The sequence below is a fragment of the Gigantopelta aegis genome, chromosome 3 (genome assembly GCF_016097555.1).
Source record: "Gigantopelta aegis isolate Gae_Host chromosome 3, Gae_host_genome, whole genome shotgun sequence".
Classification (NCBI taxonomy): Eukaryota; Metazoa; Mollusca; class Gastropoda; order Neomphalida; family Peltospiridae; genus Gigantopelta; species Gigantopelta aegis.
In genome coordinates this window covers 76,105,015-76,127,596 of record NC_054701.1, presented here as the reverse complement: position 1 = coordinate 76,127,596, position 22,582 = coordinate 76,105,015, and the positions used below count along the sequence as shown (strand labels likewise).

Here is a 22,582-nt window from a genome sequence, read left to right as displayed (position 1 = left end):
TTTTTGTATCTGACTTGACTTGAAATAGGCACACAAACAAATAAACAAAACAAAAAACCCATCATTTGATTAATTGGCGATGACAGGAAATGTAACAATCACGTCAAGCGTAGTCGGGTCGGTTATACTTGGTTCTGACATCTAAACAAAACGTGCTAAAAGTTAAATAAAAATAACCAGTTAAGGATAATTACAAATTTACAAATACACCTTTTGTTACCTACACATTATTATTGGTTTACGTTGGAATTCGTCTACTGCTATCATCGTCAAAGAAATAAACCAACAACTTGCAACAAGTGAGACTCGCACTTCGCTGTTTTCGCCTGAACTCGGAATACTTCTGCTGATCGTTTAAGACACTTCGGCCAATAACCTTTGGTTCGGTCGATCTGCCGGAAGATTACGACTGAATACGTACATTTCCGTATCAAGCGAGCAGCAACGGAAAAGCCCGATAGTAAGGATTTCCCAATGCGACAATTTACAACTAGTTTGACACCGTAACACCTGTGGTATAGCGTGTGCTAAAAATAAAAAATAAAAAATGACCAAGAAGAACATTATGCTAATAAATGTCGTTGTTTATATAATCATTTAGGTCTATTAACTTTGATCCAAGAAAAACACGTGCAACAAGTATTTAGTAACTGACCATCAAAGAAACACCGACGTGTTTGATGTTTAATTGTTTTTGATGATGCGTTTGATGTTTATGATCTGAAATTCAGCCGTCTTTAATTTTTTGCCGACATTAAGTCTTTGCCGATCGGTTCTTACATCAGTTGCATTTGTTACTGAAATGTGTTCGTGACAGGTTGTGCCGGTCAGGACAGATAACAAATAATGGAATTTGAATTAATTTCAAACAAAAAGGCAAAAAGTGGCGTTTGGGAAAATGTTCAACTGAAGAAACGAAAAGACACGGGCGAAATTCAGGAGGGGTTGGCAGTTTATAAAAGATGTAAAATGGACGTTCGCTTTAGTGGTGGAACTACTGATCTTAGCACAAACTTGAATCGTCATCACAAAATTAATACAAAAAGTGGTACAGCTTCGACTACTTCATCTACACAGAAGAAAGTATCAATGGCTGCAATGCTCCCACAAACCATACCGAGCATTTTCTTACAGACAATGAAATATAAAACTACCGGCGAAAGACATAAAACTGTCACTAAAGCTATCGGAAGATTTATAGTTAAAGATCTCCGACCGTTCAGCATCGTGTCAAACGAAGGTTTCAAAGATATGGTTGAACAACTTGATCCGAGGTACCAGTTACCATCACGCACTTATTTCGCCGAAACTGTCATACCTAACATGTACCAGGAATGTCGCGCTGACGTTATTTCCAGTCTCAAGGATGTCCCAGTAGCACTCACGACTGATGGATGGACAAGTAGAGCAACCCAGTCTTATGTTACTATAACAACTTCTCACGTCACTGAAGACTGGAACCTGAAGTCATTCGTACTTCAAACAAGAGAATTGCCAGAGAGCCATACAGGTGTAAACATTGCCCAAGTTTTAACTGACGCAATTTCTGAATGGGGCCTTAACAAGAACCCTCCTTTGGTCACTGATAATGCGGCAAATATGGAAGTTGCAGCGAGAGAGGCAGGTTGTATTCCTCATATTGGATGCTACGCTCATACACTCAACTTGGCAGCGCAGAGGGGCCTTAAGGTGAATTCTGTGTCACGAATTCTTGCTCGTGTACGGCGCGTCGTATCCTTTTTTCACCGGAGTACGACTGCTGCAGCTTTGCTTAAAGAGAAAACCAAACAGCAAGGACTTAAAAATGTTAAGTTACTTCAAGATGTACCTACACGTTGGAATTCTGCATGTGATATGCTGAAGAGGTTTCTTGAACTGCAGCCCGCAATCTATGCCGCACTAGTGGCTAAAGAAATCCGTAGCAATGTGAATGACATATCAACATTATCTGAGGCAGATATCACGATAGCAGAGGACATTGTGTCGTGCCTTCTTCCACTGAAAGCAATTACTACTGTATTGTGCACAGAGAAGATGCCTACTGTATCAATCATTCTTCCACTCCAGAGGAAATTGTTGACAAGTGTCTTGGTGTCTACAGAGATGGATTCTGATGTTATTAAACAGATGAAGAAGGCCATGGCTTCTGATTTGGAAAGCAGGTAAGACTATTTTTAACTTTTAATGAATATAATCTTGGAGTGTATTGCACAATCATAATATTTAAATGTAAGGCTCCTGTCCAAATGATTGCTCATTGACTACTGACAAGTATACCAAAAGCTGTGGTATGTGTGTGTTGTCCTGTCTGTTGGAAAATGAAAATAAAATGTCCTTTCCTGTAAATGAAATACATACTGTATACTGTTACATTTTACAAAGGGTATGTTACTGAATTTAAATGTTGCTCCAAATATTGAATACTCAATATTACTCAATATATTCATTACATTATCTGTATATTACGTACCAAAGCGGGTGGGGTGGGGGTCTGGGTGTTACACCAATACATATTGAATAGTGAATACAACCACTGAATGTCACTGATGTTGGTTTGACAAATAATATGCACGCCCTTACTTCCAGGTATAGCAATAAGCAGGAGTTTCTGCAAGAGTGTACTGCACTGGATCCCCGCTTTAAAGTGTCATGTGTGAATGCAGAGCAGCAACATGAGGTGTACCACAGACTTGCAGTTGAAGCAGCTAATATGAAACCACGACTTGTGTCTGTGAAGGTGGAACCAACCACATCAACCACAACAGTTGCTGATGACCTACCTGCATTGCCAGTCATGCTACCAGATATGGAATCAGCTGGCAACTTTTGTCTTTCATTCAATTACCTTTTTCCAAAAATGTTTGTTTGTAAGTATAAGTGTGACAAAAAGTTATGACATGTGTAGACACTTGAAAAACTGTCAGGTTGGAATAAATAATGGATACTTTAATAATTTTAAAATTTTTAATGTTACCCTGTACCCACAAAATAATTACTGGTTTTAAATTATTTTTTAACAAATAAAAACAAGGCAAATGAACATATTATTTTTTATTAAAACAAATTCAAAATTCAAATTACCGCTAAAGTAACTTTTTTATGTCTACTATCATTCAGTCACAATATGAGACTGTGGGCCAATTGTAAAGTTATGTATTGTATAAAGTATGAGAAATATATTCACTGTCTACTGTTATTTATTTCTTGGAAATTTAATCTTCTTGATATTTAATTGTATTCATATTAAAAAATATATCAGAAGAAATTGGCTCCTTATTTACTCCTGTTGAGTCAGTGTTTACTTTTTAAAATGTTGTTCTAGCAACAAATCATTTACACTATAGCAATATACAGGGCTGTTCTAATACCATATTTCAGATGCACAGTCTGATGTCAAACCAGTTGATGATGTCACTACAACCTCGACAAAGATCACAAGTGACCTCACTACTCAGTCTAGTTGTGCCAGTGGTGGTTTAGCCTCCATTTTAGGTGATGTTGTTTTCATAAAGGAGGAGATGTTACCCAAGAAATCCAACTTGGAACAGGCAATATTCGAAATTGATGTCTTCAAAGGTCACGCGCTTATACCGATGTCAGAAGACCCATTGGTATGGTGGAAAGAACACCACTGGCAGTTTCCTCTTCTCTCACAGTTAGCCAGGAAACGGTTGTGTATTCCAGCCACATCAGTACCATCGGAACGCGTGTTCAGTACAGCTGGGGACATTGTCACAGCACAGAGGGCCGCACTCAATCCTGAAGTTGTGGACATGCTCATATTCTTGAAGAAAAATATGGCCTAAAACATTTAACCTGACACCTGAAACTAATAGATCATTAAAAAATGCATGCCTCCTTATTTTATTAAAAAAACAACCCATAAATATTAAATATAAATAATATCAACTATATCGCAATACGGTTTCTTATATTGCACCCCTGCGCGTGCTGTAACCTCACCGTGGTGCAGGGGTGTAACATTCTCTTTGAGAATGGCCAATACAGCACACATTGAAGTTTAGAGTAAAAGTCAGTATCTCTGTGATATTTTTATTTTTATTTTGCACAGTTCTTTACACTGTTTTTATTTATATCTTGAATTTTTCTGTTGATGTTGATCATCACCTTATTTGTTTCCATTAATATAGTTTGACACCCAATAGCCGATGTATTTTTCGTGCTGGGGTGTCGTTAAACATTCATTCATTCATTCTTATATTGCAATATATCGCAATACGGTTTCGACCGTATCGTTGCACCCCTAGTGTAAAGTGGCTAAGTCACCGGCCTCGGTGTATAGTGGCTAAGTCACCGGCCTCGGTGTATAGTGGCTAAATCACCGGCCTCGGTGTATAGTGGCTCAATCACCGGCCTCGGTGTATAGTGGCTAAATCACCGGCCTTTAGGCTGTTAGATACTGGGCTCGCACACCGGTTCGGGCTCGCACCAGAACTACTTTTAACAAATCGGTGGATAGACTACTACACGGACTAATCATCACTAACCACTAATAGCTCAGATAACTCTGAGCCCAAGCCAGTGTACTTAAACCTTATTGGATATATGCACGAAAGCAAATTGAAATGAATGAATCGGATAACGGCGTATTTGTCGGGTTTGAGCCAATAAATATTATACACCATCATGGTAAACGTTCACAATTTTTTGTTATTTTTTTTTTTTTATTTTTTTTTTCCAGTTGCCCGACCGATCCAAAAGTTTGTTTTGTTTAAAACCACTGGAACGCGTTGATTAATTAATCATCGGCCACTGAATGTCAAAAATTTGTTAGTTCTGACACGTAATCATCAGAGAAACCCCGCTATATATTTCCTAATACTGTAAGGGATCTTTTATATGTACTTTCCCACAGACTTGAAAGCACATACGGTACCACGGCCTTTGTCCTGTTGAAAAGTGAAAAAAACCAGTCGGTTGAATGGATCCACCAAGGTGGTTCGATCCTGCGATGCACGCACCTCAAGCAAGCACTCAACCGAGTGAGCTACCCCCCCCCCCCCGCACACCCCCCCCCCCCCCCCCCCCAACCGATCAATTGTGTTTAACTTGTCCCTGTCGTTATGTGAAATGTCAATAGCCTAATATTAGTATCGTTGTGGTTCATCATTTAGGTTTTCCATTTACCATAGTTTGACACTCAATAGCCGGTGTATGTTTCGTGCTGGGGTGTCGTCAAACATCTATTCTATTCTATTCTGTTCTATTCTATGCTATGCTATTCTGTTCCCAGCATCGTTACCTTTTATTTTCGCACTAAAACATAGGACTTCTTTTCACTAGCCGCAAGGCTCAATGGGTAGGTGTAAACCACTTGCACCGACCAGTGATCCATAACTGGTTCAACAAAGGCTATGGTTTGTGCTATCCTGCCTGTGGGAAGCGCAAATAAAAGATCCCTTGCTGCTAATCGGAAGAGTAGCCCATGTAATAGCGACAGCGGGTTTCCTCTCAAAATCTGTGTGGTCCTTAACCATATGTCTGACGCCATATAACCGTAAATAAAATGTGTTGAGTGCGTCGTGCGGGTGCATTTCTTTCTTTCTTTTCACTAATATCGATAAATCGTCAATTCCTCAGAGAGTTGGTTGGTGGAGTTACTTCCCTTGAAAGACAAATGCCATTATTTCCATGATTCCAATGTACAAAATCAATTCCTATTGCCGATAATGTAAACGTTTAGCAATAAACTTGATATAAGCAGAGTTGTACCTCACCGAGGCAATACACACTAATTAAAAATAGTAGAACCTCGTTTCCAATCTACCTGCACGAAACTGTGGAGGGGGGGGAGGGGGGTGTCATATACCATTTAGGAAATTTGATGAAGGCACTTATTAGCAATCCTCATTTTTGCTGAAAAATCAGTTCTATTTTTTTTTTTTTTTTTTTTTTTTTTTTTTTTGGGGGGGGGGGGGGGAGGAGGCAATGATTAATAGTATTTACACAAACAATCAATGTCAATTATTGCTACCTTTCATTTCAACTTATTTTCGTGCTTATATCCAATTAAGGTTCCAGCACGCTGTCATGGGTACACACCTCAGCTATCTGTCCTGGGCCCAAATTTTCAAAGCAATCTTAGCCTACGAAATCGTAAAATCATCGTAAACTATGACGTCACTATGGCGTCTGCTGTAGTGACGTTAGAACCTACGATCATTTTACGATTTCATAGCGCTATGATCACTGTATGGGAGCGACACCGGATATTGGTACTAAGCGAAGCGATAGAAATGTGTGCGAAGGCTACACGTGAGGCAAGATTTCTGAAAATTACTACATTTATAAGTAACACGCATGAACCAGATTTCACACATTCATTTATAACAATTTCCGCCATCAACCAAACCTAGCAGTATACTGACTCAGTTGGATATTTGTGATAAAGCTCATTAAACGTGTCATCTAGTACCGGCAAAGTGTTGCGTCTGTCAGCTTCATGTGCAGAAATACCAGCTTCTAATGACTTAGATTCATACATATTATAGCATTTGTGTTTAATTATTTTCTACTATTAACCTAAATGTGCATTTATTTTAGTTTCATTTTCAATCAACGTCAAAATCGCAAAGAAAAATATTTCAAAGGTGTACGGCGGTTTGTATATTATTAAAAAATATGTGTACGGCATATTGGTATGGTTGTGTACGGCATACTGACAAAGAAAGACCGCTAAAACATGATTATAATATCGTATAGAGCATGTATAGCTTCTCATTTATTGATACAAAGTAGCTTCGAAAATATGGGCCCAGGACAGTGGGATTGTTGTTAGTGGTTGGTGAGAGACAAGGGGGTGTAGTGGTCTTACACCTACCTACCCATTGAGTCGTTACAAAGTCGCTCTTTGTGGGAGCCGGTACCGAGCTGCGAACCCTAAACCACGATATTACCGAGGCCGAAGTTATTACTACCAATCAGAAATATTTCTCGGAACTTTCTTCTTTTGATAAATAGTCCGCGTTGCTTACGACAAAATCATTTGTTTGTAAATCGCACGCGTATATACGTAATCCACAATGTATAGAGTGATCGGATACGCACACGCGTATGGAGGTCGCATAAATGGAATCGACTCCAGTCATTAGCATAGAAAGTCATTGATGCGGATTGCGAATTATGTATACGCATGCGAATTACTGACAAACGGAATGTGCGCTTTAGTAGTATACAAAAATGGTCAAGAATCGGACAAGAACATGTTTGAGACTAGGGCGGGACGTAGCCCAGTGGTAAAGCGCTCGCTTGATGCGCGGTCGGTTTGGGATCGATTCCGGTTGGTGGGCCCATTGAAATATTTCTCCTTCCAGCCAGTATATCACAACTGGTATGTCAAAGACTGTGGTATGTGCTGTTTTGTCTGTGGAATGGGGCATATAAAAGATTCCTTGCTAATAATGGAATTTTTTTTAGCGGGTTTTTTCTAAGTCTATATGTCAAAATTACCAAATGTTTGACATCCAATAGCCGATGATTAATAAATCAATGTGTTCTAGTGGTGTCGTTAAACAAAACAAACGTTTTATGTCTAAAGCTAACCTTGGACGTAAAGTAATGTGACATTTAACCCGATTATATCAAACTTGCAACTGAGCGTGGAATAGTACTTCTCACTTCCAATAATAATTTTGTAAAGGTAGAAAATACAAAGAAAATTTAGCGTCACGTTAGATAGCTGTAACCGGCGCCTTGCAACAAAGCAAGTACCAGTTGTGTCTGCTAGGTATCTGTGTAGCTAGAGTCATGCCGACGTTGAGAAACTACTGCAGCAGTAGTATTCTTTTGATCTCCATAGAAGTACCAGACATCGACTGGAGACACATGTGAAAACGATCACCAAATGACAAGGCAAGTCCACGAAGAGACCAATTAACTAAATAAAGAATAATTTTATCACTTAGTTGTGTTTGTCTGTGACAGGAATTGTTGGTAACAAGAGTAATCTTCGTAGTGTGCGAGTGCGAATAATTTTTACATGCTCATATACCACTAGAGTTTTGAGCATGTCCGTCCCGGGGCCTGTCTCTGGATAGCCAGGGGCTTGTCCCGGGACAGAAAAAGATTAAGAGGACAATTTTGAAATTTACATCCAAAAATTAAATAGTGGGCCTTTAAAATTTTGATGCGCATCTCTAATAATATTATAATTAATAAAGAAAATTTTACTCATTAAATTTGGTTGCTAGATTAGATCGAGTGTTCAAAAAGAAATTAGATAAGATGGAGGAGGGGGAGGGGGGGGGGGGATAGACTTGAAATTGGGCAGAATTTTGGAAATAGCAATTAGTAAAAAAGTTAATAGAATTTAAAAAAAAGAGGAAAAGTTACAAGCCAAAAATAAAAATAATTGACTGCTCGGTCGAATATTTATATAATTTGGAGCATTTTAGAAGGACAGTCCAAAAATAAAGGAGAGAGGATCGGACTATTTAATAATATTTAAAAAAAAGAGGAAAAAAAGGAAGTAATTTCGACATGCACTTTTGAACGAAAGTCTAAAAGTTTAAAGTCCGATCTATATGTCCACATGAGTGGCCTCGTTAAGGCCGTTAGGGTGCACAGCTTGTAGGGACGAGATGGGTTGCATCCCGTCAAGAAAACCACTAGATTGACAGTCAATAGACGTTGAAGGTGTAGTACTGTGCTGAAATACAGATCTTGAGAAGCCGGATACGTCTGAACGAGACAGAGAATCAGACTAGGGTATAGTCCAGTCGTCATGGGTTGGTATAGTGGTGCGGACGGGCCTCGACTCCGGAGGATACAAGATGGTATCACAATAAAACAAAGTAAAGTCTAGAAAAGAGTAGTAGGAGCCGACCCCGCTTCCTATTTCTTCTTAGAGTGGGGCGGTCACTCTTCCAGTGCTGCTAGGACAGGCTCGGACATGTAGAGACTAAACGCGAACGACCGTGGCGTTCTGCAGAATGGCCGTCATACGAGTCACGAAAAAAACAAGTCAACATAGTCAGACGGAGAAATGACGTGGAGGCAAGGAATCTCGCTAAAAAAGAATCCAACCTGGTGGTGCAGACTGTCGAAACGAGAAGCGTTCCAGCGTTCAATCAGTTCCAATGGCCGCATACATCCCAGTAGAAAACTTCACTTCGCTGATAAAAACAACAAGCGAAGTGAAGGATCCCCAAGTCGAGCCGCGAAAGCACGTGCAGTGTGTACAAACACGTCTTACCGCGACGAGCTCCAGACTGGGAATGCTTCGTAGTGTGGTAGATCTAGATATAAGTGAAATACGAGGTCAACCCAGAATTAAATACATCTTAGCTATATTTGGTATGGTTGGAAGCGCAATTGCATCTTTTTAAAGATTTTAAATACCTCACTTTTCCACATTTGGGCAAACATAATGGAATTCATTCGTTTATCTCAAGTATATCTTGTATAGATATACTGTTTTTGTGTTGCCATTTATAATTACTTAAAACCTTTCGTTATGTCAAATCGTGTTTTGTCCATTACGTAATAAACTTGGTAGGGTACGTCTATGCATCTGATATAAACACTGCATATGGTTGTACCCGATCTGAGTTGTCTATTTTGTTTTAAAGACTATGAAAAGGGTAATTTGTTTTGATTAATGACACCACTAGAGCACATTGATTTATTATCACTGGGTGTCACACATTTGGTACTTCTGACAGTCTTAGAGAGGAAGACGCTAAAGTATTCAATTAGTATCAAAGGATCTTCCCACAGACAGGATAGAACATATCACGGCCTTTAATATACCGTCGTCGTGGTTTGGCTGGAAGAAGAAATAGACCAATAGGCCCAATGACAGGGATCGATCCTAGGCAAGCGCTTTACCACTGGACTACGTCGCGCCCTTTTAAAAATCTATGATGTCCGTATTCCTGCTTATTAGAAATTCAATAATATTGTGGCCTCATTTTGTCTCATTCATCTACAGTACAGCATGTTCTTTCTTCTCTCATTTTATGAAGAAAATAAATTAGGCACTTTGTAACATACTTATTTTCCTGTCCAAACAAGTACTTTAGTCGCATAATGAGTAAAATGTATCTATAATGTGCCACGCTACTATTTACATTATAATAATTTCATTTGTATATATTATGTATATATACACAGACACATGCATATTTTACCATCAACATCATCGTCGTCGTTGTAGTTATGAAGTATGTTCTCGACATTTTTGCATCCCTCACTCGGATATTCACAACATGGAAGTACACATTTAAGAGCATTTCGTCTATATTACCTCCAATTATTTGAGCCCATATGTAATAAATACACACACAAACAAATACATGCACGAACGCACACACACTCACACGCACACAGACACACACATTCACACTCTCTCTCTCCCATACACACACATACACAGACACACACACTCACACACACAGACACACACACAATCACACACACAGACACAAACACACACACACACGCACGCGCACACACACACACACACACACACACGTTTTTTTGTTTTCCAGTAGTTTCCAGCATTAACACATATCACCACCATGTTGTTAGTGTTACACCTTGTTTGTACAGTATTGTATTACATAACTGTAAAAAAAAAAAATATATATTATATTAAAACAAACACAAATTTTCACAGAAATGTGTCTTTACTCAGAAAAGGTGTTCGACAACACGACGTTCAAAACAAAACAACAATCTTAGTGAGAGTGTATCTTAAGTTTAATCAGATTTTTCAGTCCATCTTCAGATGTAACAGAGTAACATTTTGTAGCATATTTAGTACCTCACAGCATAAACCATCCTGTATTTTTTAAGCAAAGAGAACAGATGTAGTCAAGTGGTTATCAAATTAATTGTAATAAATGGTTTTAGCGATGTGTATTGGGCTTTTCTGAGAGAGTGCCTGGTTTTGCTACTTCTGTTCTGCGTGATTCTGAATAATATAAGAAAACAAAAAACACCATTAGACACTGACTACAAGTTTGCAAATCCTCTATATTATGTAAACTCGAAAAACATACGCATATAATCAGCATACTCAATACCTGACGAATACGTCTTCAAGCCTATATATACACTCTTCAGAAAAGGAGGGAAACTCTAATAAGAATTTACAATTGCCAACATTGTAAGGTATATTAGCTGTGGGGAATGGTTATATGATAATAGTGAATTAATTGGGCAAACATTACAACCGGTAGTTCAGTATTACAGTAGATTTTATGACCACCAAAGATCTTGAAGGACGATTGGGGTCAGAAGTGAAATTTGAAAGTTGACTTTTTCAATCAGTAAATTGCAAATTCAAACAATAAAAATGACTAAAAACAAAACAATAACAACTGTATTATCAACAGAATTAAAAAGATTGACAGAAATAATGTTCCACAGTGATTAATCGACCTTCCTGGAAATTGTCAAAATCGAGAATGATACCCCACGAACGTGTACAGGGCAACTGCGTGATGCATGTGCAAACTATGGAATGTGTTTCGGTGTGTTGATAAACAGACCTGAACGTTTTTTACTAGGATGTCTATGGTCAAAACGTATGTTCTGTCTAACATTAATATTTCAGTGGGGGCGTGACGTACCCCAGTGGTACAGCGTTTGCTCGATGCGCGGCCGGTGTGAGATCGATCTCCGTCGGTGGGCCCATTGGGCTATTTCTCGTTTCAGCCAGTGCACCACGACTGGTATATCAAAGGCCGTGGTATGTACTACCCTGTCTGTGGAATGGTGCATATAAAAGCCCATGAAGTGGCGACAGCGAGTTTTCTCTCTCAATGTATGTGTGGTCCTTAACCATATGTCTGACGCCATATAACCGTAAATAAATGTGTTGAGTGCGTCGTTAAATAAAACATGTCTTTAATATTTCAGGTTCCCCTACTTTTTTTTGAAGAGTATATATATATATATATATATATATATATATATATATATATATATATATATATATATATATATATTATATAAAACTTATTTTTACTAGTAGTATTTTCTATTATTAGTAAATCCTGAAAGGAAGTTTTTTCTGTCTTATTGGGGAATTTCCCCTTCGTCTTTTCTTCCCTGGGTCGTATCCCCCTATTGAGAAAACATTTACTAACAGTCTCTAAGCGAAATAACCATGACTCAATCACTGGCCGGAGACGATCCACAAAAGTCAGGTCAGGTCAGGTCAGGTCAGGTCAAAGAGCATGACGTGCATTTTCAGAGCAAGCTGTTGTAGCGCACGCTTATCATGGGCGCAGGTGTCGACTTAGGCCTGCTCCTCCGCACAGGGAAGGGTTTCGGGTGGGTGTGAAGAGGGACAGCCCGTGCTGGCAAGTGCAAGAGAGCACCAGCAGCCCGACCAAGGTCGGGAAGATCCACCACCTCAACGTCGTATATACAGAGATATAAGGTAAAAGTCCTTACCATCAGTCGCGCATTAAATTCTTTGTCAACATGATAGCAGGCGGCCTGACCTTTATCACAATATGAAAACTTCTTCATGCCAGCTGGGCAAACGTCACTGTCACAACAGAAAAGGACCCAAGTCAAATGATGGCATGACACTGTGGAATAACAACAATCGAGGTAATCATTAAAATACATTAAAACAACACATCAAGAACCGACAATAAAAACCGTATATGTCCTAAATTAAGACTTAAGATACCAGGTCCTCGCAATGTTTGGTTGGTCAGTAATGAAAGACGGTCGCAATTTTTCATCCAGGTAACAAAATTAAATGGAATCTTCTTGTAATCAGAATCTGAAATAGCACCACTAGAGTACATTGATTTATTAACCATCGGCTACTGGAAAGGAAATGTTTTATTTAACGACGCACTCAACACATTTTATTTACGGTTATATGGCGTCGGACATATGGGTTTTTGGTTTTTTTTGCAAACATATGTTATTGTACAAAGAACAAAAGAATTGGGCACAAATTTGACAACTTACGAGGCCCTCCTCTATATTCATACAATATACTTGGTGACCTATATTACATAGCTGTAAATATAAACTACATGTATACATTCAAGGATAACCAGTGGAAGGAAATGTATTATATACAAAAGAATTTGAAGGAAAGAAAGAAAGACAAAAAACAATTATGCAAAAGATTACACAAATAGTACATCATGTGCAGTTAAACTCGCTATCACATTTACAAATAATCCTTATGGTAATTTAAATAATACTTTATTAATCAAAAAGATGAGTTTTTTTAAAATATATGTTTGAACATAAGCAAATATTTCTTTATTATTAGCATCGCTTAATGTGCTTCGACCATATAACAGTAATTGTAAATCTATTGGTTGAAAAAGCTGTAAGGAATTACACAGAATCTGTCTCTGTTGTTCACATTCTTTACATTGAAGGAAAAAATGGATATTGTTTTCTAATCTGTAGCCACAGTTACACGAAGGGTCCGTGGTAAGTCCACACCTGTAGAAATCGGCGTCTAAAGGGCTACGTCCATGTTGTAATCTTGTATATAATATACTCTGTTAAAAAAGAAACGCACAGGCGAAATATTCATGGAATTATATCTTTAATACAAAGTGACATAATTTCGTTATTTATGATCGTATCACAGTCAAATTGGACACGAGTATGTGACAATGTTCGTGTTATGGACTGACGTTTTCGTCACCAAACAGCGTCGCACGAGGGTGCTGAAATCAGTACCTTATGTGGCCACCAGCAGCAGCAATCACTGCGCGACATCTCCTTGGCATAGACTGAACGAGTCTCTGAATCCGGGTACGTGGAATTCTAGCCCATTCTTCCTGCAGTGCATGTGACATTTGCGGAAGCGTCTGAGGCTCCGAGTCACATTGGCGTACACGTCTGTCCAGTTCGTCCAATAGATATTCAATGGGGTTGAGATCTGACGATCTTGATGGCCATGGCAGCACATTAATGTTCTCATTCTGTAGGAAATCCGTGACGTATGCGGCCTAGCATTGTCCTGCTGAAAGAGATGTCTCTGTCGATCCAAAATGGGAAGCATGTGACGGCGAAGAATTTCATCCCAGTAGCGTACAGCTGCCAGGTTACCTTATACGAACACAAGTTCACTTCTGCCGGTGTATGAGATGGCTCCCCACATCATGACACTCCCTCCACCGGATCTGTCAACTTGGGCGACGCAGTTCTTGGCAAAACGTTCATTGCGGCGTCTGTAAACACGTTGTCGTCAATCACGTCGCTGTAGAAGGAAACGTGACTCGTCACTGAACCATACTCGCCGCCAGTTTCCCAAGTTCCACCCCTGTACATTCGTGCACCAGCGAACACGTAAATGTCGATGTTGACGTCGCAGGACGGGGCAAACATACGGTCTCCTAGCCCGTAAACCAGCTTCTTGAAGTCGATTCCGAATGGTTTGTGCAGACACCCTTCTCAAACCAGGTATGCGTCCAGCAGTGTTCGTTGCTGTGGCAGTTCGGTGACGCAAGTGCAGAACCCGGATGTAGCGATCTTGTGCTGCAGTTGTTATGCGAGGTCTTCCACTTCTGAGCCGGTCTTCAGCTGATAGAAACTGCTGGTACCTGTCCCAGAGACATGAAATGGTGCTCTGATGGACGTTCAGGTGGTGTGCGACTGCTGACTGCGATTCACCTAATAGTCCATGGGCAAGATACCGAACCACCCCCCCCCCCCCCCCCCCCCCAGGGTTTTTTGGAGACAAGGATTTTTAAATACCTCATTATATATGAATATAATATCTGCTTGTCTGCAGCAAAAATGTTGGTGGATTAAAAAATATCGCCATTTGAATAGGGGTACCGTTGCACATTTTGTATCCCAAAAACACTATATGGAAAAATGAAATATAGTGATAAAGTTGTTATCTTTATAATTTTGTAACAGATATAAGCCCAAGATGAATGATGTTCATCCTATACTAGATGTTAATATTAACAAACCAAATAACAATGCAATATGTGATATGAATAATGATATACTCATCGGCAAAAGTTAAGCAATGCCTGAAATGCATTATGTTCTATATTTACACATATTTTGGGCTATTAAAAATTGCACTGTATTTAATATATTGAAGCAGCATTATTCAAATATGGTTCAGTATATCTGCCTATACTATACTCAACAAAATTAATTAAGGACCAATAGATATTTTAGCATTTTCCTTTAAATATGGGGGAAAATACAACTTCTTCCGTTGAAAGTTGTCAGCATTGTGGCATGTTCTTAAACTTATAGGGACATTCCCGAGTTTACTGCATTGTAAGATGTTTCCGACTAATAAAATATTTCTACGATTAAACTTACATATTAAATATATTTTCTTGTTTAGAATATCAGTGTCTGTATATTCAATGTGTTTCTGATCGACATAATATTTGTAAGAAGCCCAAACTGGAGTGTGTCTTCTAATAATTTCGTACGTACGAAAAAACATATTTTAGGAAATAAAATTAAATTTACGCTAGTACAAATATTAGAACGATCAGAAACACGTTTAATATACAGCTACTGATATGTTATGCAGGAAAATATATTTGATATGTAATTACAATCGTTAAAAAGTCTCTGTCAGTCGATAACATCTTAAAAATTGCAGCAAACTCAGGAATGTCCCTTTAATGACTTAAATAACAATTTAGAGGGAACACAATGACAAAAAACATTCTGAACAAATGTGTAACAAATACTTGCCTAATGCTCATTTCAATATTTTTCATAAGTATGTGAAATACCCAGTGTTTTTTGTGTGTATCAGCAGTAAAATTTTACTGAAACAATTTGTAGAAGCCATATATACTCTTCAAAAAAAGAAACGCAAAAGGGTACAAATGGGTTATAACTCCGATTTTATGTTTCCTACCGGTTCATGCTTTGTGAATATAAGGTCATTGCATGTCCCAAACACATTCCCACGGTTACATTCGATAAAACGCAGCTACTGTACAATAAAGTTCCAAAATGTGAATATTCGCAAAAATGCAGCCACGTGCAAACCATGTCACCACTGCACGTGCGTTGTCTGCACGTGCAACATGAACACCGACAGTATAAAAGTGCAGGGTGTTCGCTTGCCTGGCCTCTGTATCTGGCCGACAGTTGACAATCCAGGACATGCCACGTCTCAGTGAACCGCAGAGAAACAATGCCATCGGCCGACTAGACGCAGGCGAATCCAGAACGGCCGTTGCCAGGGCATTCCATGTGTCCCCAAGCACCATCTCCAGACTGTGGGACCGTTACCAGCAACATGGATCAACACGTGACCTCCCTAGATCCGGTCGACCACGGGTCACTACCCCCGGGCAGGACCGCTACATCCGGGTACGCCACCTTCGGGAACGATTGACTACTGCCACCTCCACAGCCGCAGCAATACCAGGTTTGCGCAGGATATCCGACCAGACCGTACGGAACCGCCTACGTGAGGTAGGAATTCGTGCCAGACGTCCAGTTCGAGGTGTCATCTTAACACCACAACACCGTCGACTCCGACTGCAGTGGTGCCAGATTCATCGACAATGGCCTCAACTGCGATGGAGACAGGTGTGGTTCAGTGACGAGTCCCGATTTCTGCTCCGACGTCATGATGGAAGATGTCGCGTGTATAGGCGTCGTGGTGAACGTTATGCGGCAAACTGCGTGCAGGAAGTGGACAGATTCGGCGGGGGTAGTGTCATGGTGTGGGCAGCCATCTCACACACTGGCAGAACTGACCTGGTCCACGTGCAGGGCAACCTGAATGCACAGGGCTACATTGACCAGATCCTCCGGCCACACATCGTTCCAGTTATGGCCAACGCCAACGCAGTGTTCCAACATGACAACGCCAGGCCTCACACAGCACGTCTCACAACGGCTTTCCTACAGAACAACAACATTAATGTCCTTCCTTGGCCATCGATATCACCGGATTTGAACCCAATTGAGCATCTATGGGACGAGTTGGACCGACGCCTCCGACAGCGACAACCACAGCCCCAGACCCTGCCCGAGCTGGCAGCAGCCTTGCAGGCCGAGTGGGCCACCATCCCCCGGGACGTCATCCGTACTCTGGTTGCTTCAATGGGCAGGCGGTGCCAGGCAGTTGTCAACACATGCGGAGGCCACACCCGGTATTGACTCCAGATGACCTTGACCTTGGTGGTGTGTCCTATCACTTACTCACAATGGACTAGAGTGAATTGTGAACAATCCTGCAACATTTGGTAATTATCGGACTCACCATTCAATAATTAAATCAATTCTCCAAATGTTACGACAATGTGGTTTTGCGTTTCTTCTTTTGAAGAGTATATATGACCAAAACATGCTAAAATAATATGACAGTAACAAAGAATTATATTATAATATAAGAAAGTTTACTAGCCCTTAATTAATTTTGCTGAGTATACATGTATGTGCATCAATATTATGAAGATGTCCCTCTTTACTAAAAACCAGTGTTAAAAATTTAAAACATCAGTTTTGTGTACCTACCATAATTTCTTTTGCATTACATGTACAAGTCATCTATCTCACAGAAGTTTATCTTATACTAGTCTGTGTTTGTAATATTTTTAGGTTTGCCTTTATATTTACATTGTGCTTAACTTATGCTCAGGTGTTATATAATTAGTTTCTACATCAAATATTGTCTAGGAAAGTTCTGACTTCCTTTCATATTCCTCTGTATTTTCATGCAATTAAAATATGTCTGTCATGTTCACAAGTTCTGGTATTCTCCTTCTTCGGGCTCTGCTCTGGTTCCTCCATCAGTATGTCCATCAGCTCTCATGGTATAATATCACTATTTCATCACTAGTGTTCCTTCTGAAATTTCTCAGCCATATGACCATTTGGTTGGGGAATAGCATGGACTGCCTGGTATGACTCATATCAAATGACAACTTGCTAATTTGTTCTCTTTATGTGCATTCTTAGTGAATACGTACATGTAGGGTGGAGAAGGCTGATTTATACTCTACTGTAATTCAATATTATCATCCTTGGTCTGGCAACAAACATTTCCAGATATTTCTCAAGTCATGATGTTTTTGTTTTTTGTGTTATTCGCACCTGCACTCCCATAGAGAGGGTATATGAAATGATCTACTTCTTAAATATATAGACATCAATGTTTGCTGAACTTCCATGAGCTAACAACATTTCAAGGAAGTCTTGGTGTTGCTTGAGAATATACAAAACACCAGTTTTCCATTCTGCATAAAAGCACTGTTGGTATCATAGCCAGTAATGGCAAGCACAGCTGGAATTGCTAGTTGGTGTCTTCCCTGCATCCTTAACGATACTGTGCACATCTATAAGATGCCTCTTGTTGCCAAGTTGTGTCTATACAAATGTTCGTATCTGGGATGGTAAACTGGCAGCAATGTACAAACACTGAAGTATAATCTTTGTTTCTGCAGCTTCTTGTGTACTTTACAACACCCTCGGACATGGTTTGCATTTGAAACATGTACTTTGTCTCACAAATAGAACCCTCTTCCCAAGACGCTGAGGGCAGAGTTTTCTTTTTTTCATTTAAAAGGTAATGTCTTCCAGTCTCTTGAGACCATTGTAGGGATTCCTTAGATCAAGACTTAGTTTGGCTTGGAAGAACCCCTTTCACATGCGAAATTTAGTGCCAAACCTCGAATGCTGTTATTATGCTACTGTGGATTAGTTGCAAACCTTCCATCCAGGAGATATTCCCTGAAAATATGCTGTACCAATAGAGCAAATTGCAAGAGAGCAAATTGCCATGGTCTCATTTGGTATTAGTCATATCACAAAGTCCAGGGTATTCCTCAACCACATGGACATGCCTGAGAAATGTCCAAAGAAATACTGAAGCTGAAGTGGATGGTTTGTGATCTGATGATACAAGAGCTGTTGACATATTGAGGGAGGAACAAAAGCAAAGGCCCAAAGCAAAAATAAGAAATTACAGATATTGTGAACATGATAGACATTATATTTGAGTCAGATGATAAGGCTGAAATAGAAAAGAAAGTCCAAGTGCTAGATATGCCTGATGACTATATCTGATGTCAATTATATACACCTAAGCATAAATTAAGCAAAATTTAAATACAAATATGTTTTTTTAAATAGTACAAGCTTCTGTGAGATAGATGAATTGTAAATGTTTAAACACACATGCCGAGCAAAGGTACTTATAATTGGCTGGTACTAAGAACAGAGGGACATCTTCATAAATTTGTGAACATAGTATATAAACTCCATATACTGAACCACATTTGAATAATGAAGCTTGAATATGTTATAGAAAAAAGCCAGGTCAATTTGTTTTTTTAATAAAAGCTTCAGGCAATCCTAAGTATGTGTATACATAGAAATTAATACATTTCTGGCATTGCTTAACTTATTTTGAGAAGTATATAATTATTTATACCTCATAATATTATATTGTTTTATAGTTGTTATTAACATCTACTTTATAGAATAAAAGGAAGGATGTAGAAATAGAAAATTGTAAACTTAACATACATCATATTTGGGTCACATACAATGATTGAGAATTGGGAATGAAAGTTAGATTTTTATAGTGCTAGATATTTGCCTGACGACAATATCCTGCCTACGTAAATGTCAATTATATACACCAAAACACAAGTTAAGCATAATATAAATAGAACTGCAATTCTAAAATATTACAAAAAGCACAAAAAAACCCTGGCTATTGTAAGATGAACTGTTGTGAGATAGGTGAATTGTATATGTAATGCAGACTTGCATAGAATGGTATGTAAATTCACTTTTTACGTTTGTAAAACTTGTGTTTAATATAAAAATATTCAAAATATCAATGTAAATGGTTTAGACAGCATGTACTGCACCATATTTAAATAATGCTGCCTTCACATATTAAATACAATACAATAATAAAAGTTTAGAATGTTTTAAGTACGGTATGTATATATACACATGTGCATTACATATATCGGAAATTGTGTAACTTTTGCTGGTGAGTATACCCCAGTACTATATCCATACCACATATATAGCATTGCTTTGTGGTTTGTTGTTATGACATGTAATTTAGCATGAATAGAATTCATAATTTGGTCTTAAACCTGTTCAAAATATGTCTGAATGTTAACTTCAACATTGCCATGCAGTTTTTTCATATACTGTGTTTGTAATACTCAGGGCATTTCAAATTCATTGACTCACTATACTTAGTCGGATGCCAAAAATGTATTATTTTTTGGTGGAATACATTCACCAGTAACTCAGCTTTAAAGTAAAAGCAGTGATATAGTCCAGAATTATTTTCAAATATTTTTGAAAATTATGTGGAATATTCAACTTGATCAGAAATTTGCCTTGTTAAAAATAAATAGGGTGCCTACACTCAAACGAGCCCTACAGGCACACCCACCAACAGATTGCCTGCAGACAAGCTGATTTGAATATGTCTATGGATAGGCTTCAAAGATATACTCATCTTGAAAAATCCCTATGGGGGGGGGGGGGGGGGGGGGGGGAGGGGTGGGTGGGGGGGTTGTTATAGTGGGTCCACGGTCTATAACTGGAGGCGGCCTATTGTAATGTTTCGATTCGGCAGGCTTAGTTGTAACTCGTCTACGTCGAAATGAAAATGAGGCATCATTGCTAGCATTGTAGCGTTAAATACCCATCACTACCCCAATCTTTTCTGCGAGTTTCACGTGCATTCGCCAAAATCTGACCATTTCACGCCGATTTCCTGCAACTGTCGCACAACATGCCACAACGTGCGTTACATTTGTTTTAGGGTGCATTTGGGCATGCTGTCCCATTCCAGGAACCTAAAAAACATGGTCATTTAGCAACATTGTAAAAAGAAAGAAGAAAGAAGTGTTTTATTTAACGACGCACTCAACACATTTTATTTACGGTTATATGGCGTCAGACATATGGTCAAGGACCACACAGATTTTTTTAGAGGAAACCCGCTGTCGCCACATAGGCTACTCTTTTACGACAGGCAGCAAGGGATCTTTTATTTGCGCTTCCCACAGGCAGGATAGCACAAACCATGGCCTTTGTTGAACCAGTTATGGATCACTGGTCGGTGCAAGTGGTTTACACCTACCCACTGAGCCTTGCGGAGCACTCACTCAGGGTTTGGAGTCGATATCTGGATTAAACATCCCATGCCTCGACAGGGATCCGAACCCAGTACCTATCAGCCTGTAGACCGATGGCCTGCCACGACGCCACCGAGGCCGGTCGCAACATTGTAAAAAAAACCCACGATATTTTGTAAAATCAAACAGTTTCCTTCTTTCCCTATCACCTATGCGTTTCTTTTTTGACAGAGTATATATTTCTGTTCTTTTTCCACAGGAAAAATAATATGGAACTTTATTTACCACTGGTGTTACTGCGTTTTGGAAGACAATATTGTTTCACACTTTTTAATTGCTGGGCTTAAATTATTCCATAAATCAATTGCTGAATAAATAAATGATGATTTTAATAAGTAGGTTCTAGCAAAAGGTGTAGATACGTCCTCCCGATTTCTTAACATATAAGGAACCCTTTTTTCTAATCTTTGTGGAATACAATTAGTTAAGAAATCAGGAGTCATTCCTTTTATTTTAAACATTGTACACAACCTTTTTGGGGGTTTTCCTTTCAGTAAGTGTTGTCAGACCGGTTTCAATATATAGCGAATTACCAATCGAATTATAATTAGCTCCACTATTACATGTGGATCTAACAGCAGCCCGCTGGAGCTTCTTCTTCTTCTTCTAACTATTATCCTGTTCAATTATTTAGACCCAAAGTTTTTTGCAAATGTTACGTTTATTTCCTATTCGATATTTGTTTTCTTTGCATTTACATGAAAACAAACCCAAACCCCGACAGGTTTTATATACAAATCATCATATAAAATGCACGAAGTTGACTTAATTCCACTTTTTAAAAATCTCTGTGTCTTTTGAGTGCACGTTATTTCGCCTATAAATAACTAAGGTCATTTGCATATCAAAAGCATCATTCTATAGGAGAAGCCACGGTGACGTCACATGTTTTGATCACGTGGTACCGCGTGAGCGCTGGTAGGCAAGAAACCAGTTGACAATACTGGCATTAGTAGTAATGAACAATCGAATGTTTTTCCGTCAATTAAATCAGTGTAGACTAGTTTTGATGAATGGTATTTTGTCATGGTAATTTCATACGTTGTTGTTAGATGCACAAGTCACTGTAGTAAGGATTATGAAATTAGTTTCATCAAATACAGTGGAAGCGAAACGTTGAACAGTTAAAGCTGACAACAATCAACTGTGTCCATCCCACAACGGAGATCGTCATTTTATACAAGATTTGTTGTATATTATTCATTCGTAATACTAATACACGTCAGTATTTATTGAAATGAAAATTGAAAAGATAATAAAAATAAAATAAAATAATAATAATAAAAGCCCCCACCAAACTGACATGGACACAAAGATACCCTGTGAACAGTAGGCCTACCCAGTCAATCGACAAACAACGTTTTATGTAACTTTTTGTTTGTATAGACAGATCCATTATAGTGGGTAAAACAAGAATCTGAATTAATTTTATATTGTATTATGCC

The 22,582-nt window shown here is 38.9% G+C and overlaps 1 protein-coding gene and 1 long non-coding RNA gene across 2 annotated transcripts in view; one reads left to right on the top strand and one right to left on the bottom strand.

The window, feature by feature from the left end:
* Nucleotides 1-1,137: 1,137 nt before the first annotated feature.
* Nucleotides 1,138-3,806, top strand: LOC121368838 (E3 SUMO-protein ligase ZBED1-like). The gene is made up of 3 exons (XM_041493584.1): nucleotides 1,138-2,162; nucleotides 2,587-2,819; nucleotides 3,379-3,806. The coding sequence occupies exons 1-3, from the start codon at nucleotides 1,138-1,140 to the stop codon at nucleotides 3,804-3,806; spliced, it is 1,686 nt and encodes a 561-aa protein (XP_041349518.1).
* Nucleotides 3,807-10,704: 6,898 nt separating this feature from the next.
* LOC121392662 overlaps nucleotides 10,705-22,582 on the bottom strand; it is a 29,921-nt gene continuing 18,043 nt past the window's right edge. Inside the window, exons 2-3 of the long non-coding RNA XR_005960528.1 lie at nucleotides 12,427-12,566; nucleotides 10,705-10,936 (exon numbers count right to left, since the gene is read on the bottom strand). This is a non-coding gene — a long non-coding RNA (uncharacterized LOC121392662). The remainder of the gene's footprint in view (nucleotides 10,937-12,426; nucleotides 12,567-22,582) is intronic.